Source organism: Panthera leo, chromosome B2 (assembly GCF_018350215.1).
Source record: "Panthera leo isolate Ple1 chromosome B2, P.leo_Ple1_pat1.1, whole genome shotgun sequence".
NCBI lineage: Eukaryota > Metazoa > Chordata > Mammalia > Carnivora > Felidae > Panthera > Panthera leo.
Window position 1 is genome coordinate 108570059 of NC_056683.1, and position 27878 is coordinate 108597936.

The following is a 27878-nucleotide window of genomic DNA, read 5'->3' on the forward strand; positions in this document are numbered from 1 at the left end:
ATGAAACTAGAACAATCAGGAGAAAATCCCCAACAACAATCTTTTCCAAGGGTTCACACCATCAATATCAATATCAATTCACTATTGTTCCTTCTACTCCCCAGCCTCAGCCATTACTGTGATAGCGGTTTATGACTCCTCTCCAGTTGCACCTGATTATTCAGTGTCATAGGTGATACCCTCCATGTCTGACTCATCCCCTGGGAACCATAGCTCCTTCCACCTCAACAGAGAAATTTCTCTGTGTGACACTGATTTCACTCACTATAGATGATTAATTTCTCAGCGATTAAATTCCTTTGTTCCACCCAAAGTAGTTGTATTCTTTTAGGAAGTTATAGCACATTTCTCAAGGACCAGGCTGAGGAGGTATTTGTGTGACACACCCCTGCCTCCCACATTTAGACTCATTCAATAGTGTCTTGAGAGGCCACAGGTCATCGAGAGTCTATTGAAACTTGAGCTGTGCAGAGCTGCCCTGGTCTTGGCCAAATGCTATTACTCAAGAGCCATATTCCTGATACATGTATCCCCCAGTCTTCAGAAGTTTGCATTATGCCATTACTCTTTTACAAAAGACCTACATTAGTACCTATTTTCATTAATAGAAAGAAATCTGAAGAGGATTTTTGCTTTTACAAAAAAAGGTGAAAAGTGAAAAAAGCATTCAACGTTTTTTTTTGCAGCGAGCAGTTGTAGAGGCAGTGTACCCCAAGAAGTGAGAGTGGCTCCTCAAAAGTTCCTTCTCCAAAAACTACACTCAGCATCTCAGCATCCAGACATGGGTTTTGACTGTGTCTGTAAGAATCTGTGCTTTATCTCAATTTTTTTTTCTTTTGTGCCCCTATTAGCAAGATGTCTCCTATGGTGTCAGAAAAGCCTGAGAAGGTCTGCCTATTTTGGGGGTCTGGGAATGCTTACAATTTTTTCCACATAAACTAATGGTAATTTCTTCTTCAATCTATGCCATTTTGGCTTTGAAAGTTTTCATGAGAACACTCTCCTTTTAGATAGCAAGGGAAACCTGTATTTGCACACATGATCGTAGTTCTAGTCTTTCCTTCATTCTCTTCAAACTGCCTAGGGAATGTTTTGCACAAAATACTTCACTGGCCTGCTAAAACCCAGATATCCTGAAATGAATGGCCCTCAAAAGTAAGCTAAATAGTCATCATTACTATTGTCTACTCAAGGTATTTAGAAGTTTCGCATTTGAAGAGCATGCTAACTACACTATTTTGTTAATCACTAAAACTATTTTAACATCACCTTTTTTTTTACTCTTGGAGAGCAATCGGGTATAATATTATGAACATAAAGTTATTAGACTGGCTTATTCACATGAAGATATATCACCTTTCTTTTTAGTCATACCATATTATTTTGACCTCAAACCCCTCATTGCCTTCCTTTGCCTCATATATCTTAATTTTTTCATCATGTTCCGAAGGTTAAGACTTATCAAGCAAAACTGATCTGGTCATTCTTAGTGGTTTCATACCAGTCAGTCAAAATGGGAATTTTTATGATTTAAAAAGTTGCAAGAATTTCTATAATAGTGAAAATTGAGTCAAAAAAATAAGAGTTGATGCTGTGAATTTTGTGTTTTTTAAAAATTTTTAGCTCCACTGCTAAAGTCTTTTTTTCTTTTTCATGTTTTTTTCCCATACACATCAGTATCCCTGCACCCTCCACAGCATTCATACTAACAATCTCATTTCTATCTCACTATATTTTTCTTTGGGCTTCTGTAACAGTTTATACACACACATGTGCACGCACACACACACACACACATTTTGTTTAACAAAAAAAAATAGTCTCATACACATATTTTTGTGTATCTTGTTTTTTGCATTCAAAAGTACTTCATGAAAATCCTTCAGGTTAGCTGATAGAGCTCTAAGTCATTGGCTTTAATGGCACATATGTGGAGGTACCATGATTTAGTCACCCCTTTTGTTATTGATGGGCATCCGTATTGTTTCCAGTTTTTCATCATTAAAAACAACGCTACATAAATATCCTCAAACCAGTATCTTTCATATGGGTGCCTTTATTTCTGTGGTAGTTACCTCGCAAGAGAAGGATTGCTGGGTCTTAAGGTATATGGATTTTTAATTTTAACAGATCTTGCCAGATTGCTTTCAAACACCGTTTCTCTGCCAACTACACATAAAAGTATTGCTCTAGAAGGTCTGACTTCTTTTAAAATATAAAATTTTAAATTTCTATCCTAATAAATTTCAAATGTTCGATACTTTAAAAGGATGAATTATTGTTGATAACTAATATTGCTTTTCATTAAACACTGTTCAATGCAATTTTTTATGAACCCAAGCACTGTAGTTTCTCAGTTTTCCAACCTTATCTGCACTAGCAATGTTGCCATCAAATTAAAAACAACAAAGAAACCTAAACAGATGGCCTTTCCTACTATTTTCCTGGATACTTAATACCCTTAAAACTCAATTTACTGACAAGGTTACTGTAATGGTTTCAATTCTTGCTTTTGCAGTGTTCAAGTAAAGAATTAGCTCTCCTCCCTCTCTGTGCTAAAAATAGTTTCACTGTTGATTAGGGATTTTGTTTAAACTGAAATTAAAGAGAATAGGAATAAGATGAAATGAAGCTACATAATAACATCTCAGTCATAATGGATTCTCAGTATAAGGAATTTGAATAGGCAGCAGTTTTTCACTGTTGTCCATATTCAAAGGCAAACTGTTTTAAGACAGTCTTTCTCAATTGATACCTGGTTATCATTTTTGAAGTGTTGAATACATACTAAATACTGAATAATTATGATTATAGGCCAGATTCAAAAATAGTTCAGACTTGTTTCAGTGATATATCTGTAGGAAAAAGTAGGTCAAAACTATTGTATTCTCACAAATTATCTTAAAAGAATGTTTTATTTATACTGAAAGGTATATGTCTGTTTATACAGTAGTTTAAGTTTCCACTGACAACACAATAAACATATCATTTCCGTCAATATTTCACATTACTTATAATTCTCACCAAGAGTCCTTTTAATGAGAAACACAAAGGTAATTCATATTTAGTGCCTTGTATGGCCATAGCCCTTGCTGATTTATAATCACATTTAATAAGTTTTGTTTTTTAACATGCCAGTGGATATGGGTAGGAGATCATCTGAGTTAAGCTTCAGTAACATGGCACAAAATATTAGAACCAAAGCTTAGACTACGATGATCCCACGAATTTAGTTGGTTAGTACTTTTATTTTACACCAGAAGAAATGAGACCCACAAACATTCAGATGTACAATGACATGATTAGTCATTCATGGTACTGAGACTGAAATATACACTATTAACAATTCCGTCCTAGTGTTCTTGACTGCACCATGTAATATGATTAAATTTGAAAGAGATTAAAGTTAGGTAAAGCTCTACACTATAGAATATAGAACAGGGGTATCAGAAAGGATCAAAGCAGTTGGTACCCTAAGGAAATGGGCAAATGATGGAGAAGCGATACTATAACACACTTCCTAAGCAACAGCTTTCCCAGGGCCTTCGTCCATACAGCCTTTAAAAGCAGCATTAAACCCATTGTCAAGATCCCCTCACAAGTAAAAACAATGGAATTTAAATAAAAGCTAGAACAAACAATTCTAAAATTTATATGGAACCACAAAAGACCACAAATAGCCAAAGTAATGTTGAAAAAGAAAACCAAACTGGGAGGCATCACTATCCCGGACTTTAGCCTCTACTACAAAGCTGTAATCATCAAGACAGTATGGTATTGGCACAAAAACAGTTCCATGTGGGTGGAACTGGAGGGTATTATGCTAAGTGAAATAAGTCAGAGAAAGACAGGTATCATATGTTTTCACTCATCTGCGGAACTTGAGAAACTTAAAGGAAGACCGGGGGAAAGGGAAGGGGAAAAAAAATAGTTTCAAACAGAGAGGGAGGCAAACCCATAACAGACTCTTAAATACAGAGAACTGAGGGTTAATGGGGATGGTGGTGGTGGTGGGGGGGGAAATGGGTGATGGGCACTGAGGAGGGCACTTGTTGGGATGAGCAATGGGTGTTGTATATAAGTGATGAATCATGGGAATCTACCCCTGAAACCAAGGGCACACTGTATACAATGTATGTTAGCTAACTTGGCAATTATATTTAAAAAAAACCAACATAAATAAAGTAAAAAAAAATACAACAGTATGGATGGTAGACTTTCAAGGTTATATCCTTTCATCTGCTTTCTACGGCTGTGTTATCACAGTCAAGAGGATTCTGTACAGTGCTTTATTTTAGCTTTCCTCTCATTAAGGACTCATAAACTTAATTACTTAATATTCCTTAAGAAACACAGCTTGAAATAATTACTTCATTAGAAAAATTTAGCAGTGTTCATTCTCTCTTGAATAGATTCTTGTTTTAGAGTTGCTGAAGGTTTTATTTGTCCTTTTATTCTGAATGCAAACCTCTTCACCTTCACGTCTCTTGTAGAATTGCATTTCAAATACCATTTAAGGAGAAATAAAAAAAAAAAATCCTGCTCTAAGTCATTTTCAAGGATGCCCATTATTAGCATAAATCACAGCTTAAAAAGTTCTAGAGATAGTACCAATTGGTAAATAACTATAAGATATATGGTAAATTATAGAAGAAAGAATAGAAAAATATGATTTTAAAGAAATTGTTTTCAGCATAGCATTTCAGGCATAATGTATTAATATATTTAATAAAATTTGTTGAATAAAAGGTGATTGCTAAGCTAGAAATTCTTTAAAGTCTTTAAAGAGAATCTGAAATAAAGCAAATTAGACTTAAATTAGTTACCAGAATATTCAAAGATATTTAAGTTTCAAGATTAATTAGTAGATCATGTTCCTCTTCTGTTGAAAATTCTTCAGTATTACTCATAACCTGCAGGAGAAAATGTGAGTTGTTTGGCCAGTCAAGTTTATCTTCCAGTATTTTCCCTTAAATAAAACCTCCACGCTAGCCACAAGGTTTTACTAAGACTCCTTCATTGCTTCTTATTAATATTTATTTATTATTTATTTAGAGAAAGCATGCATGAGCAGGGGAGGGGCAGAGAAAGAGGGAGCAGCAGAATCCCAAGCAGGCTCTGTGTTGACAGCACAGGGCTTGAACTCATGAACCGTGAGATCCTGACCTGAGCCGAATCAAGAGTCAGACACTTAACTGACTAAGCCACCCAGGGCCCCTCATTCATTGCTTCTTATAGTCTTAGTCTGCTCAGGCTATTCTCAATATGTCCTTTGCTGCTTCTGCTGCTGTTTTGCTTTATTCCTATTGTTCTGGATGAAAATCCTGCTTTCTCTATGGTCACTCAGCTCAAGGTAATATGTCCTTCCTCTGAATTTTACTATCACAATTGCTCTCAAAACTGTTCACGGTTTACAAAATATGTACTTGTATGCTCATCTTTTCTTGTAGAAGTTTTATCACTCTATCATAAGCTCTTTGAGGGTAGAAATTCTCATATTTGGTGTCTTAACAGAATAGACTCTTAAATACTTGTTACCAGGTTAAAATTTTTTTCACTATCAAGTGATCATATATATATATGTTAGGCAAATAAATATGATTTCTATGTGCAGCATGTTTATGAGTTTAAATATTGATATTTATGAATTACATATATAATTGATAAATAATATATATATATATGTATCAATATATATATAGATGTTAAGAGGTTATATTTGAGTGGTAGAGTTGTTGCAAAGATGAAATGTGCATACAAGTACTTTATAAACAATAATCACTATATAAAAGCAGACAGTATTTTTGATAATTTTCCTTGGAGTTATTCTTTCAATGATAATATTAGGTGTATTCTGTGTACGCAGCTAGAACTCTACTCAGTGACTTCTATTTCCTCTATGTTTGTTTTTTGTTTTGTTTTTGTTTTCTGCACTTAGCTCTTTCAAGAGAATGGGGTTTCTGAAATTCTAATGAGCCCAAGGCTGAGATACTGCTCAAGTGTCTGAGCCCAGGTTCACCTTTCTTCCTCAAGGTGGGGATGTAGCCTTAAGATGGACATTTGGTCAAGGACCAGCAGAACCAAATTCTGTAAATATTTCTTTAACCAGGGGAACATGAATAGTTTGAGCATGCTCTTTCTGAATGATGAGTTTCAAGAATAAAATAATGGTAACAAAAAAAATTGATCTTTTTTTGAATCATACACCACACTGCAAATTCCCTGGAAGATAAGCTTCCCTTGTTATTGACTTAGGGGCCAGGAGAACCTTGCACCTATGCTAAATATGCAGCCATCTGCTCTTGTTCAAAATGGCCTCTTTGCTTCTGCTAATATTTTACATCCTTGGCTAAATAAGCCAGAAATTTAATCTAATCTTATCTTACCTATGTGTGTGTGTATTAGTGTTGTCTTCAACTTGAACATTCAAGTGCCTTTGCTCATTTCTATTAATTTTCTAGTCAGCAGTTTTATGTTTATTGTATACAATAGCTTGGGAATACTTTCCAATGTACAGATCACTCTAAGTGTCAAAATTTAAGGTAGAATTAGGTTATATATGCTAAAAATTATCACATAGAATAATATACAAAATATATAACTGTGATCAAATTTGAGCTCACTGATGAGATTGGTACCCTAATGGGTATCTTCAGATGTCCCGGTCTTCATCTACAGAAACAAGCTTTCCTTGATAGTACACATATCTGCTAGTCAAATGATACCTATTGTGTCCAACAGTGTTACTAATTGATAAACATATCAATTAAGTGCATGATAAAATCTCTTAATTGTATTAGTGCTAGACAATATACTTAGATTCTCAATATGAGATCTAATAAAACACTATGAAATTAGGAACATGCCTATCGAGGCACATCAAAAATTATTCAGAAAGGGGGACAGAAATGGAGAAACTTCACAGGGTACTTAATGCTATATATGGTAATAAGCAGCCACATGATTTCAGTCATGTAATGCAAGACTGATTTCTTCCTCAGCTCACAGTCCAATGTGGGTTGGTAGGGAGGTTTTGCTTTTCACAAATTCAAACATCCAGGCTCCAGGGACACCAGGAAAGAGAACAGAAAGCTCATTGGTAAGGCACATCTACTACTTTATGCCTTGGCCTGCTCACTTACCATTAGTTAAGCTGATTAAATGCCCTGCAATATACTTAGCCAAGGAAGAGGAAACATTGTTGAACATTAACCAGTCTCTGCTGTGCCCATAATCCATTCTAATACTTTTTTCAGGCCAAAATAATTTCATGATAGTAAGCAAAATATTAATTTGAAAAATATGCTCTTACGAAAGTTAAAAGAAAATGTAGGCAGTTATGTTGACATAACATGGAGATCATTTAACCAAAAAAGCAAAGCATTTTGATTTCCATTATCTGATGATTTCTAATGAAACTGTAGTTAATTATATTTGATGTTGTGAGAGAAGGGATTTTAGAGATGCTTGTAAAAAGATGAACTTTAGCATTTTAAGAAAAGGCTAAATATAAATGTTATTTAACAAAGAACAAATGATACTTATTCTCATAGCAGATCAAAGCCATCTAAACCCTCGATTAGATAAGATTTTAACAGCCAACATTTTAATAACTGTCTCCCCCAATGTATCTCAAATGCACTCTATTAGCAAACATGACAGTCCAATTATTTCCATGGTGCTTAGCAATTCATGGTGGCCTATTGCCAACAGTAGAATATGGAGTGGGAAACATGCCAAGGAAGTTAACTGATTTTAAAGGCTAAAATATTGCTAATGCTGAAAATTCAAGGTTTATGTGAGGCTAACTGCCCTGACCCTGTTTAATTTAAACTCATTAGATAAGTAGGTGCCAATGTATTTACTTAAGTAATAACTCTTAATATTCTGCTGAAAAAAACAAGTAGGTAAGTCAGTTTTGCTACAAAGAACATGTTGGTGAAATTTTGTCACATAGAACCTTTTATTTATCACTGGAGAATGTAAAACAATTCAAAAATATATTGCTAACCTATTATACATTGATCTGTCTATATCACAAAATCTAAAGTATGAAAAAGTTCACCTGTCAAAACAGGAAGGAAAAATGAGGAAACTGAATAAACTACAAAAATATGTCTAATATTGGATTGTACAGGATTTTTCTGTAATTTTATAACCAGTAAGGAAACCATAAAATAGGAAAATATAATCTGTTACTCTTGGAAAAGTCTGAATCAAAGAGAAATTATAACCACACCTGAGTGTCTGATCCACAGTAGGAATTTAATAAAGATATACCGAGTGACTGAATAAATGAATGAATGAATGAATGAATGATTATAATGCAGTTGAAAGAGGTCTGAACTTGGAAGTCACAATGGCTAGGTTCCATGCTATGCAATCACCAGTTAGCCTAACAAGAACAAATAATAATAGCTATAATTTATTGAAGTCTTGCAAAGAGTTGTTAAAAACATGCATTAGATCATAATCCTATGACATAGCTACTACTATTATGCTCATTTTACCAAGAAGTAAAGTGAAGTACAGAGGAATTAAATAACCTGATAACAGAGCCAGAATCTAAATTCAGACAGTGTGCCTGCTGAGTTCTCAATTTTATCCACTGCATTATATTTCTCTATATAATCTAGGGATCCCCTCTGTACTTTGAGTCATAGCTTCATTGATGAATTAAAGGTTTTGGATTAGATGTCCTCTAGCATCTTCTGTATATCTAGATAGGTTACTCCAAAGTGGATTTGGACTCATATATGCAATTAGTACTCTAAGCCAGAGTTGGCAAAAATTTCCTATAAAGGGCTAGATAATAAACATTTTAAGTTTTGTGGACCACACATACTGTCACAGCTATTCAACTCTACCACTGTAAAAAAGCAATAGACAATACACACACAAAAAAAAAAAAAAATGAGCAGTGTTCCCGTAAAACTTTAACAGAAAGAGGGTATAGTTTTTTGGCCCATGTCTAAACCATCATATATAATAAAGAAATAGTGAGGATAGTTTTAACAAGAATAATTTAGAAATATTCAACATCATTGTGCTAGGAGACATCCTGACATACAAGATGTTCAAGTCTTCTGCCATCATAACTACATCATTTAGGACATATGACTATCTGATGGTTTTTAGAAAGACAGACTATACAGATCCAAACACCAAATTTACCTGTCAGTTTTTATAAATAAAAGCATACATGGTATATTTAAAAAAGATATTTCCAAATAATGGTTAGATTTCTAGACTATGTCACACAAGCCTATCAGATGCATATTATAGCCAAAATAATACCAGTATGCAATGATACACTCACACATGCATTCACACACACACAGAAGGAAAACTTACACGTTTTAGTTATAATCATTGCTAAATAGAATTTAGTAAACTATTATTTTCATTAAAAATACATTCCATAGCAAACAGTCAGTAGAAAAAATATTTGTACCAAGAATATAAGTTATTTCCTCCCTGCTTTACCTATTAAAAGACCTGAGGGGGAAATGTGGTCTAAGGTTTCAAAATATGTTCCTTCTGTATCATTGTGATAATTCAAAACAACTATGATATTTCATTCAGCAAATAATCTGATATTCTGCTCTTGTGCCTAGCACTAGGCCAGAATTTCTGAGAGAGAAGAATTAACCTTTGCCCCTTTTTGAAACAAACTTAATTTTGGGGAGATGACATTGCCAAACAAAAGTGTTTACTACTGATACATTTGTTGAATGATATGCTGGCATTAAATAATCAGAGTGAAAATAAACAATTCAAAATAATAAGAAATAGCATGTAAGACTATGTAATTATTTACAAGAGGATGGTTAAGAAATCTTTTATAATTTAAGAGGAATGCTTTGGATTAGAGTGACTCAGTAAAGTTTTGTGGTTTATTGATTGTAGTAAGGTTCTTATACTAAAGACAAAGTGGTGTAGGGGCATCTGGGTGGCTCAGCCGGTTGAGTTTCCGACTCTTGATTTTGGCTCAGGTCATGATCCTAGGGTCACATGCTCAGATGTGCTGCATATGTGCTGACAGTGCAGAGCCTGCTTGGGATTCTCTCTCTCCCTCTTTCTCTGCTCCTCACCTGCTCATGCACATGTTCTCTCTCTCAAAATAAATATTTAAAAAGAATAGATATTTTGAAAAGCTATGTACCTATTAGAGAAATTAAACATTTTGTAAAAACTGCTATCACAAAGAAAATTTCAGGCTTCCCTGGGAAGTTCTACCAAACACTGAAGGAGAAAATATAATATTGTCTATATACAAGCTACTAGAAAATAGATGAACACTTCTCATTTTATGAAACTAGTATTACGATGATAGCAAAATCAGAAGACAAAAACTATAGACCAATGTCCCTTAAGAACACAGACATAAAAATTCCTAATAAAATTTTAGCAAATCAAATCTGACAATACATAAAAATGATAAAATATTATGACCAAGTAGAGTTGATCTTAGGAATGCAAGGTTGGTTTAACATTAGAAAATATTGGCAAGTTACCATATCAACAGACCAAAAAAGGGGGAAACTCAAAGATTACTTTCATATAAAATATTTGATAAAATTATTTTCTAACAAATTCTATTCCTGTAACTCTCAGTAAAATAGGAATAGAAAGGATCTTCCTCAGCTTGTTTAAGGCATCCACAAGTAACCTATAGTTGCTAATGTTGAAACTCTTCCATTAAAATGGATTTGTCAATTTCTCTTTGCAGTATTTTTTTTTATGTTTATTTATTTTTGAGAGAGAGACAGCAGGGGACGGGCAGACAGAGGGAGACACAGAATCTGAAGCATACTCCAGGCTCTGAGCTGTCAGCACAGAGCCTGACACGGGGCTCTCACTCACAGACTGTGAGATCATGACCTGAGCCGAAGCCGGACGCTTAACCGACGGAGCCACCCAGGCACCCCTGCAGTATTTATCTTTTGAAAAGCAGATTTATTGACATGAAATTTATAATAAAATTCATAAATTTCAAAGTACTTTTAAAAATATAGTCATGTAGCTATCACTACAATCATAACATAGAGGCCCCTCTGCTCTATGCAGAAAATCCCCTTTCTTCCTACCCACCCCCAGCCCTGGGCCTCTGGAAACCACTAACATCCTGTCACTATAGAGATGCCTTTTCTACCATTTCATGCACACGGAATCCTACATGTAACCTTTCGTGTGCATCAGTAGGTGGATACTCTTCAAGGCTGAGTTGTGTTCCATTTCATGGAATGAACTACACTTGTTTATTCACCAGTGGAGGTCTGAGTTGTTTCCAGTTTGGGACTATGATGAATAAAAGCTGTATTATTCATGCATGCCTTTATATGGACACACCTTTTCTTTGGAGGAATACCCAAAAGGAATATTGCTGAGTCACAAAGTTAAGTGTGTGCTTAACTTCATTTAAAAAAGAAAGAGAAAACAAAACCCCCAAACTTCCAAATGGCTGTTGCAGTTTTTATTCCTATGAGAAATTCAGCATGTTTTTTTCTACTGCATCATTTCCACCCACATATAAAAATGCTTCCATTTCCCATCTTAAAAAAGTCTTTTGACCCCCGGCCTCCTCCATATTCTCTTTCCCTGCTCAGCAGTGCTCCTGGAAGGACCAGTCTCCAGTCTTTCCTCTCAGCATCATTTAAACCCACTCCAAACAAACCTCACTACTCCATCAAAACTGCTTATCAAAATCACCAAATCCAGAGGTCATTTCTTACTTATCTTTAAAAGTGCATTTTCAGCTTAAAATTATTCATCTCTCCATAAAGACTGTGGACTCTGAGTAGAGGTGCTGTTAGTTCATTTATCCTATCCTGAATATTAAAAATATTTCATTGGGGCACCTGGGTGTCTCAATCAGTTAAGCATCTGACTTTGGCTCAAGTCTTGATCTCCTGGTTCTTGAGTTTGAGCCCTGTGTTGGGCTCTGTGCTGACAGCTTGGAGCCTAGGGCCTGCTTCAGATTCTGTTTCTCCTTGTCTCTTTGCTGCTCCCCCGCTCACGGTCTCTCTCTCTCTCTCTCAAAAACAAATGTTAAAAAAAAAATTAAAAATATTTCATTATACTTGCAACCCTCAACATGTGTATTCAATGAATAACCGAAGGAATTTCTTTAATATCTTGGAACTGGAAAATCAACCTAGAACCCACAATTTAATAATCACAAATTTGGGTAGAATTTTGTTAACTTTAGATTAATTTCTGAGATTTATTTTACCATCACAGATTCCTCAGATGCCTGTGTATCATAAGGAGGCATAACTACAGAGATGAAATGTTGGAAACAGATATTCAAAGATTTATATATGAGCACTTACATTTTTCACAAATTTGTTTTCATTGTATGATAAAATATAGTTTCTTAAAACGAATCCTGTAAGTGTACAAGGTACCTGTTCTCAAAGGAGAAATAAAGTTTGTCCTAAGGACTTATACTTTAAATAATTAAAAAGGGGCAAGGTGGGGCAGTATTTTTTTCTATTCTAAAGAGTATTGTTAAACTAATAGGTACAAAAATAATTTACAGTGGTAGCTACACATACTAACATATTTTACATTTTATTTCACTGAATTGGTAGGTCATTGTTCATAAGACATTTCTTTAACAAATGAAAACAAAAGCTTTCCAGTTGGAACTGAGTTCACTTTTCTAAAATGTAACTGTTATTATCAAGATCTTCAGTTTCCAATCAAAATCACCAATGAATATTATAAAACTAAGTCATAGTTCCTTCTCCATTTGTATTTCTAATTACCATGTAAGAATTTTTTAAAAAAGAAATAAAGCTGCAATTTCTTAGTATCAGTAACAGTAACTCAGGAACAGAGTGGGTAGAAATGAAACCATAAACATTTTGTGAAACCATAAGCATTCTGTGAAACAGTTTTTCAAAATTAACTTTGAAAGCAGACAAAGCTTGGTATTTTGGGTAAACTAGAACTCTCTTACTTAACTCCTATCAACCACAGCTAAAGGGAGTAATATGTCAAATTAACTTGTTCAATTTTCTTTTCTCAACTTTTTCAGTGCCCTTTAGGAACACCATTACCGAGCAGCTATTGTTAGCATTTACAGCATAAAACCTAGTTCTGGAAGGTTGATAATGCAATATCCTAAATATCACAAAACTGAAAACTGTACAGTGCCAGTTGTTTCATGATACAAAAGGAAAAATGAGTTTGTGGATGAGCCATTTTCGGTTTAAAAAAAAAAAAGCTTGAGAACAGTCTTAATGGTTGATTTATATTTAAATATAAGCAATGCAAACAAAATGACTACTACCTATAATTAAAAAAAAAAACTTGTTAAAATCGCTAACTGAAAAATACTTTTGTGTATTCTTTCATATAATAAATGTGACAATTAGAGGAAAATAGACCTTTCCATATTGTATTAATAATCTCATTGGAGCAAAGCCTTCCATTTAAATAAAACATCGTGTTAGTCATTGAAAATAATTTAGAAATTATTCTCCTTAATGTTATGTTCAGTACAAATAAAATTTATCACTAAAAAAATGCGTAACAAATGCTTATCAGTATGAAATAACCAATCTATCTTTTAAATGAACCATGTAGAGACATCTCACATGAAAAATTATAACTTGATATAGGTATCACAAGCAATTCCTAGAAACACAATTATGTCTGAGGACAATAGTTTTCTTAGCATTTTCCATGATAAATATCATTTATTTCCCCCACATGTTAAATAAATAGTTGTGGCTTTGTCTATTTTTCCTTTATATGTGAAGACAAGGTATCAAGAAAACAACTGTCTTCCTTGTTTCTATGGACTCTCTCTCTGGCTAGTCAAACAATTATTTACAATATTGCCACTTCATTCAAAACTCATTGGAAAAAATATTTTAATCTTCTGGTGAAGGAAGAGATGTAGGTTGGGACTAGCTTTTAAATACAAAGAACTAGAAGTAAATTAGATCTGACTCTAAAATCACCTTGCAAAACAAAAAACTTACAAAAAAGAATTTACTTCATGTGACAAATTGAGCTATATCTACTTGAATATATTATTATATTCAAAAAGTCTCAGCATTGATTGACAATATACATATTCACAAAGCATATGCTGTTATAGACACAGAAAACGATTGTTTCCTTTAAACAGATATAAAACGTGGCATTCACTGTGTGTGCCACCATCTATGTGCTCTGCACTCTAACATTGCGCATGTCCCTCAGCACCACTGGTCGGTAGTTTTGTTCCAAAATCTCCATGTATTCAAAGTAATCACTCACTCGAAACCCATGCAGTGCTTCTTCCTGTCAAAAAATACAGAGAGAAGTTAATTCTCATGCGTAAAGAAACACATTCTAAGTTAATGAATTTAAATAGTTGACTTTTTTTAAAGCTACAGACAGGGTTTTATGTTGCTAGTAAATTGTAATTGCTTTTTATGTAGTAGGCTGTGTATGTATGTGATAGCAAGAAATCATGTCCCTATGAAACAAAGTTGTCTGTGTTTAAAACCAAATATGCTTTACAGCTAAGAAAATATAAGATAAACTCTTAGTTAATGAAATCTTCCCAGTATTTTGGATAGTTTCAATTACAGAATGATTGTTCACATTTTTAGTTAGTAAAGACCCTAAAGCTTATCAAAGGATACTATAATGTTGTAAGAAATATCTTGTTCTACAGCTATGAAGGTTCATAAAACCTTCAATAGTCTGTAACTCATAATGTTGGTACTATGCATGTCTATGCTAATTCTGAATTTAATGGTTAGTGTCCCAAATGAGGCACTCAAGAATAAATTAAAACAATATGAATATTAATTTAGAATCTTAGAGACTTTTAGAGAATTGTGTCTATTTCTTTTAGCATTTCCAAATACTAGCTATGCAGTACCTACCCTTCAAAATAAAACAAAAATTCTGAAGAAAAATCATACCTGATTCAATGTAATAAGTATCATGTTCAGAATTTTGGAGATTATTTTAAAAACTGGACAATTCATGCCTTCCTAGACATTACAGTTTAAAGGTAAAAGTTACTAACAAAAACCAAAAGCAATTTAAAAAGAGTAAGAGATAATATATTATCATATACCAGAAATTGTGTTATAGACAGTTTACAGATGAGACACAGGAATGTATAACACCTAGAAAAACATCACATATGCAATTTTCAATAAGAATACTTGTAAAGGCCTCCCTCAGATGTCACTGTTCACTCCTAAGTAATAGTTCACAGCTTACAAATAACTTGGGAGAAGTTATACTAATTTTACCATGCATCACCTAAAATATGGGCAATCTGGAGGAATAGCTGGTACATTAAAAAATTTATTACTTGTCTACAAGTCTGGTGTTATATCTTTTTTTTTTAATGTTTTATTTATTTTTTGAGAGAGAGAGAAAGAGTGAATGAGCTGGGGAGGGGCAGGGAGGGGGAGGGGTACAGAGGATCCAAATTGGGCTCTGTGCTGACAGCCTGAAAGCAGCAAGCCCGATGCGGGGCTCAAACTCACAAACCGTGAGATCATGACCTGAGCTGAAGTCAGCTGCTCCATCATCCAATGGGCCACCCAGGTGCCCCCACATGTCTGATGTTATATATAAAAGAACTAAATGATGTTAAGTTGTATGCAAAGCTTTACACCATTAAGGGTAGAGTTAATACCTTCCAACATAAAAATCTGAACTCTATTCAGTTAACACAAATAACTGTAATGTTATCTATTCTCTTATTTCTTCATTAACTCATTCATTCTCATTGTATGTCAAGTTCTTGGTCATATCTTGAAGACACAAAGATGTCTGCAGGCCCCTGTCCTAAAACATTAACAGCTGAAGTGTATATTGTCTCCAGTTTTATGTATAAGCAACTCAAAGTGAAGATGTTCATCTTATGAATAGCAGAAACACTAGGTTTTTGTAATTTCTCTATAAAAAAATATTTCACTTTGTTCTTTGGGGAAAATAGGATTGAAGTAATGCCATTCTTACTGTTCTAGAATTCACTTTAAATAGTTACTGTTGTAGTCACAGAACTATTTATGGATTTATCCATTCTCTTAATTCAAATTATGTGTGATTTGGTACTGATCAACTCATTAAAACTATATCTCAGCTGGTGAGAAATTATAGTAATGTGTTAATCTTACCAGATAAAGGCCTCAATGCCAGAAAAATTGCTTTAGTGTATATTCATGATTTTTAAAAGAATGTCTATTGTTCATCAACTAAATCACAACAGAGGATGAAAGCATTTGAACAATAGCTCTAATAATTCTTTTCTGGGCAAACCTAAGCAAAATATATTGAACATCTTTTAATTATTGTTTCACTTAATTTATAAATAAAAACTACCTATGGAGAACCATAGCTATCACTTGTTTTAAATATATTTTTTCCTTAGAATGTTTTCCAAATTATGGTTTCAATTTTGGACAATAATTTTAAAATAAAGAGAAAATATCCTGATAACTACATTGAAGAGACACCTTTAATGCAAACTGGTGCAGCCACTCTGAAAAACAGTACGAAAGTTCTTCAGAAATTTAAAAATAGAGGGGCATCTGGGTACCTCAGAAGTTAGGAGCCCAACTCGATTTTGGCTCAGGTCATGATCTCACGGTTCCTGAGTTTGAGCCCCACGTCAGGCACTGCGCTGACAGTGCAGAACCTGTATGGAATTTTCGCTCTCTCTCCCTCTCTCTCTGTTCTCTTCCTGCTCGTGTGTGCAAGTGCACTTTCTCTCAAAATAAACTTTAAAAAAAAAAGTTGAAAATAGAACTACCCTATGATCCAGCAATGCACTACTAGGTATTTACCAAGGGATACAACAATACTTATTCAAGGGGACGCATACACCCCAATGTTTATAGCAGCATTATCAACAATAGCTAAATAATGGAAAAAACCCCAATGTCCACCGACTGATGAATGGATAAAGAAGATGTGGTATACACACACACACACACACACACACACACACACACACACACTAGAATATTACTCAGCTATCAAAAAGAATGAAGTCTTACCATTTGCAACAACATGGATGGAACTAGAGAGTATTATGCTAAGTAAAATAAGTCCGAGAAAGACAAATACCATACGATTTCACTCATATATGAAACTTAAGAAACAAAACCGATGAGCATAGAAGAGGAGAAAGAGGGAGGCAAACCATTAAACAGACTCTGAACTATAGAGAACAAACAGGGTTGTTGGAAAGAAGGTAGGGGGAGTGGGCTAAATGGGTCATGGCTATTATGGAAGGGCCTTGTGATGAATCACTAAATTCTATTCTTGAAACTAATATTACACTGTAAACTAATTGGAATTTAAATAAAAACTTGAAGCAAAAAATGGCAAATAATTCTTATATCGAGGTCATATTTTATAAGAGAAAAATCAAATATTCATTTTAAAAGAATGTTTTTAAATTATGTAGTTCATTATTTAAAATTCACAATTTATAACTCTGAATAAAATCTTCAGAATCTCCAAATCTACTTTCTGTGTTCAGAGTGGCATATTTTTCATTTTATTCTAAATGTTCTCTAATGACCTTTTTACTGGATAACTTTACTTTGCAATTACAACCATCTAGACTGCCAGTTTATCAAACTATAACAGACCATTTCTTCAGAACACTGCTTTATCATTTTGTTTATGGACCTAAGTACATGGGACTCTGTATAAAAATATGAATCTCCTTATTCTTTTTTTTTTTTTTTGTAATCTCTATCTCTAACATGGGGCTCAAATTCATGACCCCAAGATCAAAAGTCACATGTTCTACTAACTGAGCCAGCCAGGCACCCCTGAATTCCCTAATTCTTTAAATAGGTAGACATATGTAATTATATCTGGCAACACTATGCCTTTTTATATAGACAATGCACTACTTCTTCAAGAAAAGCATTTTTTTTTTAAATTAGGTTACTTCTGAAGTGGTTTACATATTGGTTAGAAGTTCATTTTGAGCAAACTGCATTTTCTTTTTTGTACCTAATGGCTTTTCAACCAGTATGCCTTCAATGATTATCTCTCTTATTTCTGGGTTTCAAATGTTGAGTCATCAAAAAGCATTAAAAATTACTATTCTAAACCACAGTGTTTCATGTGCATTCAATATTACATGATATGGCATATCCACAGCTTGCCTCTCATTTGCATATAGAACTCTGTTTTCTTTTACTAATGAGAACATTTAATTAGAAGGTCCACTGAATTTAAAGTTTTTTAAAAAGGTAACCAGATTAGTCAATGAGAGACAACTTGATATACTAGAAAGAGCACAAGATTTTGATTCAGACCAAAAAAATGGTTCAAACTCCCCTGTAGTAGTTACTAGATATATACACCTGGGGAAGTTTACTGACACTTTAACCTTCAATTTCTCATGTGTAAATGTAGCACATGAACTCTTTAGCATGAACTATAAAACCTTGTATGATCTGGGTCCTGATGCCTAACTACCTCACCTTGTTCTAGCCACGGTAGTATCTCAACACTTTCTAAGTGGACCAAACTCATTTCTCCCTCTAAGCTTCTGCCCTTGCCTTTTTTCTCATTTAGAACAATTTTGTCCAGAAGTTGCTTTTCCTTGCCTCATTAAAGTCTCTGTTTCTGCTCTCAGAGTAGGCTTTGCTGGACTCTTTATCCAATAGCACCTCTGACTTCCCTTACCATGTTTAAGTTCCTTAAATTAAGATTTATCAATACCTAAAATATTGTATATTTATTTAAATATCTACCAGTAGACTGTAAGGTCAATGTGGGTAGGGATATGACCTGTTTTGTGACTATAATGCCTGGGACACAGCTCTTGTACAATAGTTGAATAAGTCAATGAGTGAATTAACAATGCGTATAAATTCCTTTGCCCTAGTGCTTGGCATTCAATAAGCACTCAAGGTGTTAATGGTGGTCATAATAAGAACATCTTTGTTAACTGACGGTCTCTAAAATGGCTAAGATAGATTTTCTTGATTGCACTGCAAATCTATAATGTGAAACATCAATGATTATTGACTCCAGTCTGTTTTTCTTTTTTAATATGAAATTTATTTTCAGATTGGTTTCCATATAACACCCAGTGCTCATCCCAACAGGTGCCCTCCTCAACGACCATCACCCACCCTCCTCTCCCTCCCACCCCCCCGTCAACCCTCAGTTATTCTCAGTTTTTAAGAGTCTCTTATGGTTTGGCTCTCTCCCTAACTTTTTTTTTTCATTCCCCTCCCCCATGGTCTTCTGTTAAGTTTATCAGGATCCACATAAGAGTGAAAACATATGGTATCTGTCTTTCTCTGTATGACTTATTTCACGTAGCATAACACTCTCCATCCAGTTCTATCTACGTTGCTACAAAAGGCCAGATTTCATTCTTTCTCATTGCCAAGTAGTACTCCACTGTTTTCAACCCCTTGACAAAAAAAATAAGGGAACAATCCACTTACGATATTATATTACAGTCTTTTCTTGCAACTTCTCAGGAATATGCCTATTATGGAAATCAAGCTATACCTATCCTTTCAAGCATTACTTGTACCAGCAAAGGTTTCCAAAAATAATTTCCAGCAGAAATGTTTTTAGAGCTACTGCAAGCCCTGTAAATTTGGAATCTGAATCAAAGATAAGGCTTTCAGGGTGTTAAATAGATACAAAGTACAAAAAGATCAAGTGTACTTACTTACATCTTACTAAGTAAGAAGAAGCATCAAATTATATTGTAAGAGTCACATGTGAGAAGGGGTTTTGTGAACTTAGTTCCACTTTTTACCTTTGCTAGAGATGGCTTCTTGTGTGTTGTGTTTGACCTATCATGAAAAAGGAGCTTCTTTCTCGGTTAAAGTGATAGAAAAATAACCAATCTGCAAGTAATGCTTTTTTTCTAGTACGCTTCTCCTGGGGTGCTTGGTACAATTCGAAATTCCTAAGCCCCAAAGCCCCAAAACTTCTGAATCTCTGGTTTTGGCATCCTGTATTCAAGTTTCAAAGGTGACATTTTTACATATCCTAGAAGTGTCAAGCTATTTGAGGTTTTATACTAAAACGTGACAACTCAAGCCTGTTGTGAAAATTGTTTTGGTAGGCCTGGGGAAGAGTCTAGATGTGTCAGTTTCAATAAACATACTAACGATCCTCAGGATCAGGGGAGTGTATATAGCATGTGTGGTTCTGGACAGAATGAGGCTCTTAAATATTCACTATAGTGTGTGATTCTTAAAATTTTTAACTCAGGGGCACCTGGTTGCCTCAGTCGGTTAAGCTTCCAACTTTGGCTCAGGTCATGATCTCACAGTTCGTGACTTCAAGCCCCGCGTCAGGCTCTATGCTGACAGTACCAAGCCTGCTCTGGATTCTCTGTCTCCCTCTCCTACTGCCCCTTCCCTACTTGCACTCTCTCTCTCTCTCTCAAATAAATAAATAAATAAACATTAAATTTTTTTTTTTTCAGCTGAGGGGTACATGGGGATATGTGATGACTAGAGAGATGATCCTATCTTGGCTGGGTAAATGAGAGATTAGGCTTTGACCAGATACAATGTAAGAGAATGTTCCTGACATAGCTCTGAAGTACATGCCAGGTAATCTATGATATACTAAGATGTCTAAGTGCCTAGAGAAGAGAAAAATGGGAGCAAAATATATATTCTAACTGTAGACTCAGGAAAAAGGCCTATTTCCTTTGTTCTCTATACATCTTTTTCTTCAGTTAATAAGAGCAACAGGGGTGCCTGGGTGGCTCAGTTGGCTAAGCAACTTGGTTCAGGTCTTAGGGTGGCTCTTTAACTTGGCTCAGGTCATGATCTCATGACCCTGAGATAGAGCCCCGGCATTGTACATCATGCTGGCTGTAGGGCCTGCTTAAGATTCTCTCTCTGCGCCTCCCCCACTCACACTCACTTGTGCACTCTCTCTCTCAGGAAAAGAAAAAGAAAAAAAAAAGAGTAGGAGAAGGATGGGACAGGGATGTAGAAATTCAAATAACTGCTAACTTTTTTTTAAAGCACTTGCTATGTGGCAATGTTCTAGAAGTATTTTACAGATATCATCTAATTACTCCATGTAATAGGTATTATTTCACAGTTAATTATACGGATGAGGAAACCGTGGCACAAAGAGGTTAAGCAACGTGCCCAAGCTTACAGAGTGACAGAGCCAGAATTTGAACGCGGGCAGACTCGAGTGATATAAGAACAACGAAAAACACATATCTGCAAACCACTGTTGACATAAAACTGAACATGTTTTATCTATTCCCTCAGATGGTGAATTATTTTTAGTACCATGTATATACTTTTGTCTGTTAAAAGCTTAGCAATTCATGTGATGTTTCTGTCTGATCTCCATTCCTTACCCTGTCAACATGATCTGGTAACAGCTGCAAGAACAACAAAAACAAAATTCCTCTTGACAATTTACTGATTGGATTGAAATTAATCTGATTTTTTCATAATTATAAATTGATTTTGCCATAACATGCAGGATTTAGTTGAAGCATTCTAATTAAGTATTTTGAGCCTTCACAGCCTGATTTTCACTGGAAGGCAATCTTTTCCCAGCCTGGCATTTCAGTGAAGTTTTCCCCAAGTCGAATTCAATTGAATTCACAAACTAAACCAAGATTACTGCCAGCCTATTATCGCTAGAGAGAAATGCAATATAGCCAGTTGGCTGAAACAGTGAGTCTTCTAAACTACTATTAAACTCTTTCTAAACCGGCTTGCTTGCGTGAGTGAGAGAGATGACTCCACTTAAACAAACAAACAAACAAAACTTTACACTTCCAAGCTCACTGGAATATTTGAGAGCACTATACTTATCTTTCTGGGTGATGTTTTTCTTTCTAGTAAGTGTGATGCCTACAGATTTCCTGAACCTTTATCTGTCACAGATATCTGTCACAAGGACTAAGCTCTTCAGCATACCTTCAGAAGTTGCTTTTTAGCTCAGTAATGATCTATCAATTGCCACAGTGTGGGGATAACGCACTTATTATACATAATATATAATAACGCTGCCCTATTATCAACCTACATATTTGTTGTGTCTACAAAGATGTTGTGAAAAACTCAGAAAATACCTTGCTAATAACAACTTATATTCATGCCATTCATTAATCATTTAGTGGTTTAGTCAAAAAAGGAAAAATAAAGTGTTTGGGTTTTTTATTTTATTTTTTGGTTTTGTTTTTTAAGTAAATCAGGCCTGACTACGCTCACCACCTGGTCTAAGAAATTCCAAGTCATCTTTTTAATACACTGATCATGACGAATTGCTCAGTGGGCTATCAGAAAAGTAGGCAATGAGTCTAGACTCTCAATTACCTAATTTAAGATCTGGAGCCTAAACCAAATTAATACAAATGGGTTGATATTGTCTCAACACTATCTGCTTCAGACAGATCATTATTATTCCTAAAGCGATGCTTCTATCATGTCACTTTCTGTCAATAATTAACCAGGAAAAAACTGCATATTTTCAATCTTCTGGAACCGTCTAGTACCTGAAGTTTTCAGGATAACTAATAATAGTTGAAAACACGTTTGTGGTTTTTCAAAATTTTTGAAACATTCAATTGGGTCTGATTATTTGAACATTGTTTACAATGGATGCTTGTTTTATCTATTTTTATACAATGATTCAATATCCTCCTTTTAAAAAGTAGTTTTATTATAAAAGAAGTAAGGACCCATTCTTCAAAAATAAAAAAAAATAAATAAAAATAAACCCACCAAATACCCTAAAAAGTAAGTCCTCTGTTCTACTTCACCTCTTCCAAAGCAATCATTTAAAAATACGTACAGTCAAGAAATAGCATGTAATCTATATAAGAATATTATTATGGCTGTGGTATATGTGGAGAATTATTAAGTTTTTTTTTTTTTCCACCCTTTGCACAAGTCTGAGATTTCTGGATTAGAAAGTATAATAAAACATAATTCCCCAGGTTTAATCCTTTAACTTCTACTTGAATGAGAATTTTTGAATCATAGAACTATTTTTGACTTGGGTTGTCTTCCAAGGGAAGGGAAAATTAAATCACTTTATTAACCAAAGTTTCATTATTGGTTGATACATGAATAACTAGAAAACAGTCTGTATGTATTTATATACATTGGAAACAACAGACCATAACAGGGCTTAATAGAGTAACAGGGTATGTAAATGCATATTTAAATAAACCACACTGGAATTTATCACACAAGAAAAATAACTGCTCACCAAAAGAGATCAGTGAACTTGAGATTTACTTGCTGAAAACAAAAAATAAAGTGAAGCCACAATATCAGAAAGATATTTCTCCTAATCCCTCAGATGACTGCTAACAGCAGAGCAAGAAGTAAGGTTAGTTCCGGGACAAGTGCTAAAATTAATTCTTTGCCAACATGTTATTCGTTTGGATTTAAACCAATTCAATTAAAATTTTAGTAATTTAAACAGGACTTGAGTAGTAACCTTTCTCCCCTCATTTAAAAATTCTTTAAACTGACAGCATTATCGAGCAGTAGAGAACTCAACAGAGATGAAACTGCAATAATCACCACCATCAATCAAAGAATTCGGTAATGTTTGTTATTAAATGTGAACAAAACTAAGTTCATCTTTCCCTTTATATTTTTTATTTGTTTATTCTGTCAACAGATATTTACTGGGCACCTACTATGTGCCAGGTACTGTTCAAGGCATTGAAAATACATTCATAAACAAGATGGACAAAATCGCTGTCCTTGTGGAATATGCACATTATACTGAGAAAGACTGACAAAAATATATATAAAATAATTTCAGCTATAAGAGATACCAAAGTGGGATAAGAGGTTATAGATTTACAGGTTAGAGGATATTCAAATATAAGCCCTTGGGAAAACTTCAGACTCTTGAGATTCCTATGAATTGACCATGGCAGTGACAAAAGTGTCCCTTACTAAATAGGAACCCACATTTTTGTCCTCAGCATAATTCCCATTTGCTTAGCCATTCCTGTCCTCCAAATTACCTGTTGCAGATAACTTTTTTTCTTTTTCTACCTAAGTTTTCATTTTACATGTACAACCACTGTCTTGGTATATTTTTTCATTAAAAACGTTCCTAAAATCATAATTCTAGTGATACATATAGAAAGTCTGTGACCTTCTGAATTCAGTATCTCTATGAAATAGAAATGCCTGATAGTTTGGCAACTTTGAATAATTGATGGCATTTATTTACAGAAAATCATTATTAAATCGAAAATAGCTCTGACAAGATCTAGTGGTAAAGAAAAATGACAAAGAATAATTAAAGAATTAATTAACATAAATATTATTTGTTGATCCAGAGAAAACCTAGCAAAGGACTAATGCAGGTCTGGGTGTGTGCATGTGTATGTGTGCTTTGTGGGAAGGTGAAGGTAGCATGGGGAGGGAAACATACTTCAAATTCAAGGAAAGATTTTAACGTAAAATGAATACAGTTGGATTCCCATGAAGAACTGCACACAGGGATGTATTTATTGAACATGTGTTTCCTAAAGTCCAGAGCTTCAAAAGTCCTATTACTGTGAGAAACAAACTGAGCAACTATATTGTATTTAAAACATTAACTTATGTAAGGTAGTGACTATTTAAAAAGAATGTTATGATGGAATAATCTTTCATGGAAACATTTTATAAAAATAGGTGAAAGTTTAAAAAATATAGAATATGAAGGTATAGGAAATTACATGAAATGCTTTTAAAATGTTTCAAACCTCTGTATTGACATAGTAGCTTGAACTTTTAGTGACCAAATAAGGTAGAAGGAATATAACAAAAAACAGTGTGTGGAGTAGCACGATGGCTAAAGGCCAAGTTTTGAATCCCAGTAGCTTAGCTACTTCACATCCCAGTCCCACTGCTTCTTACCGTGTAATCTTGGGCAGCTTACTTAAGTTGGTCCCTCAGTTTCCTCAACTCTAAAATGAGAATAATAGTACCTACTCTAAAGGTTGTTTTATTTTAAGTTTATTCAATTATTTTGAGAGAGAGAGCGAGTGGGTGAGGGGCATAGAGAGAGGGAAAGAGAGAATCCCAAGTGGGCTCCACACGTGGGGCTTGAACTCACAGACTGTGAGATCATGACCTGAACTGAAACCAAGAGTCAGATGCTTAACCAACTGAGCTACCCAGCTGCCCTGCTTAAGGTTGTTTTTAGATGACTGTCTAGAAAAATATCTGATATTAAGAATCAAATTAAAGTTAGCTGTGAACTCAACCACCATGTTCCCCCTGAAGTTACTTACTTTTAGGAAAACCTGCAGATCTTGAGTCTGAGTGTGCTGCAGAATGTCTTGTTGTAAGTGTTTGAATATAGCTATACAGATATACACTTGGTAATCAGGACCAAGGAAAACACAAGTAGCGATATAATGGCAGATTTCTATCCAATCTAAATAATTCCAAAAACACTGAGTTATCCACTGTAGGCATATCTAGAAAAAAAGAAGTCAGTTCATTAGAAAGCTTATAAAACCATACTTTTTTTAAAAAAAAAGCAATAACCACTAATTCATGCAAAAGCAATGAAGCACTTGGCATCCGATCAAAATAGAAAGATATCCTGCACACAGGGATGCTTCATCTATTTGCTTAACGTGTGAGAAAACATTCATGGCCTAGGGACCCAGGACTTAGAGGTCACTGATGGTGTTCACACTGCTCACATACCTATTGCTAAATGCCTTCTTTATTCAATATAGTCCTCTTAACCACAACATCAGTCTGCTCTCTACAGATAACAAATGCTAAGAGACCATTTTAATTCAGAGATGGGAGGTTTTTTTCTACCCTACCTAATAATCACACATGTATAATTATGCAGATGACAGATTGCTAAATGTTACATTAATGCGAATGGACTCTTGCTGAATCAGAAAATAATTTAAATCAAACAGGATTATATAACATAAAAACTGGGAGCTAATGTGGAAAATAACTTAGAAGTGAGACTTTTACAAAAATCATTTATCTTACTTCTTGAATAACATTCAGATAATTTGGATTACAAAATGTATACATGCCCATTGTGGAAAAAAATACAAAATACCCCTTTAAAATAGAAAAGTTTAAAAAAACACACAATAACAATGGGTGGAATTGTGTCTTTCCCCTAAAAGCATGTCCAAATCTGTGGATTTGGAAACATTATTTGGAAACAGATTTTTACAGAGGTAACTGCGATAAAATGAGGTCACTAGGGTGAGCCCTATTCCAGTATGACTGGTATCAGTTAGAAAGGGAAAATTTGAACACAGAAATAGACATAGAGGGAAGATGAAAAGGCACACATGGGGAATGTCCTACGAAGACAAGAGGACTGGAGTGATGCATTTACAAGCCAAAAACCATCTGAGGTTACCAGAAATTAGGAGAGAGGCATCAAACAGTTCTTTCCCTAGGGCCTTCAGAGGGTACACAGTCTTGATAACAATTTTTTTCTTTCAAGTTTATTTACCTTGAGAGAGAGAAAAAGAGAGAGGAACAGAGAGAATCCCAAACAAACCCCATGCTGTCAGCATAGAGCCTGACATGGGACTTGATTTTGGGAACCTTGAGATCATGACCTGAGCCCAAATCAGGAGAGTCAGACTAATTCCCCAACTGAGCCACCCAGGTGCCCTGTTAACACTTTTATTCTGGACGGCTGGCCTCCAAAACTGTGAGTCAATAAATTTCTGTTGTTTTAAGCCACCAGTTCATGCTATTTTAATACTATAGTCCTAGGAAACTAAGATACTTTCCAATATTTTAATTTTCATTTATGGTCTACAAATTACCATTGAGGGAAAATTTCCTTTATTGAACCTACTTTTCTTTTTGGAGGTGGGGAGCAGGGAATGGCAACAAATATAATGGCTTCTCTCAATTTATCATAGATGTAAAAAACAAAGATAAACAAATTTTCCTTTGTTCTACTGTTTTGTCCTTTTAAAAATATATTCTTGAATAGTTTCTAAAACTTATTTTTAGATCTGATACAGTTTCGAGGAGTGGTTGATTCTACCTTAAGTGCCTTTAACATGGTGTATTAGTCTGCTCAGGCTGCCATAATATAAAGTGTCACAGACCAGGTGACTTAAATAAAAGAAATGTCTCTTCTCACAGTTCTGAAGTCTAGGATCAAAGGGTTGGCAGGGCTACATCTCTCTCCTTGGGTTGGAGATGGCGGTCTTCTATGTTTTCATATGGTCTTCCCTCTGGGTATCTGTGTTCAAATTTCCTCATCAAAGGACAGTGGACAAATTGGATTGTGGCCTACCCTAATGTACCTAATTTTCATGTAATTACCCCTTTAAAAATCCTATCTCCAAATACAGTCATTCTGAGGGTAGTGGTGGTAAAGATTTCAACTTATGAATTTCAGGGTTGGGTAATACCATACCAGATGGTATTATTGAATTTTTGTTTTCCATATGCCTATTTCCTTATGTCAACCATTGACATCTTAATTTCAGATATTATGGGCTTATCTTTTCATTTCATTTTCCACTCATATTTCCTATTATTGATAATACTGACTATAGATCCCCAAGCATTTTTTCTTTTTTTTTAATGTTTATTCATTTTTGAGAGAGGGAGAGAGAGAAAGGGAGAGAGAGACAGAGAGAGCAAGCGAGCGCACGAGCAGTGGAGGGGCAGAGAGAGAAGGAGACACAGAATCCGAAGCAGGTTCCAGGCTCTGAGCTGTCAGCATAGAGCCCGACGTGGGGTTTGAACTCACAAACCATGAGACATGACCTGAGCTGAAGTCGGACACCCAACCAACTGAGCCACCCAGGGGCCCCTAGATCCCCAAGTATTTTTTTCTGTTTTTTAATTGTAATTCTATTTGCAGGTATAAGATTTTGCTTTATA

The 27878-nt window shown here is 34.7% G+C and overlaps 1 protein-coding gene and 1 long non-coding RNA gene across 5 annotated transcripts in view; one reads left to right on the forward strand and one right to left on the reverse strand.

Moving 5' to 3' along the window:
• The first annotated feature begins 693 nt into the window (after positions 1-693).
• Positions 694-27878, forward strand: part of LOC122220344 — an 87028-nt gene continuing 59843 nt past the window's right edge. The window contains exon 1 of the long non-coding RNA XR_006202809.1: positions 694-800. This is a non-coding gene — a long non-coding RNA (uncharacterized LOC122220344). The remainder of the gene's footprint in view (positions 801-27878) is intronic.
• TBC1D32 (TBC1 domain family member 32) overlaps positions 12550-27878 on the reverse strand; it is a 200423-nt gene continuing 185094 nt past the window's right edge. For all 4 annotated transcript variants that reach the window (XM_042939719.1, XM_042939718.1, XM_042939716.1 and 1 more), the window contains 2 exons: positions 25268-25456; positions 12550-14301 (listed from right to left, as the gene is read on the reverse strand). In XM_042939719.1, the coding sequence (XP_042795653.1) occupies positions 14182-14301; positions 25268-25456 (309 nt within the window). In that variant the 3' untranslated portion in view covers positions 12550-14181. The remainder of the gene's footprint in view (positions 14302-25267; positions 25457-27878) is intronic.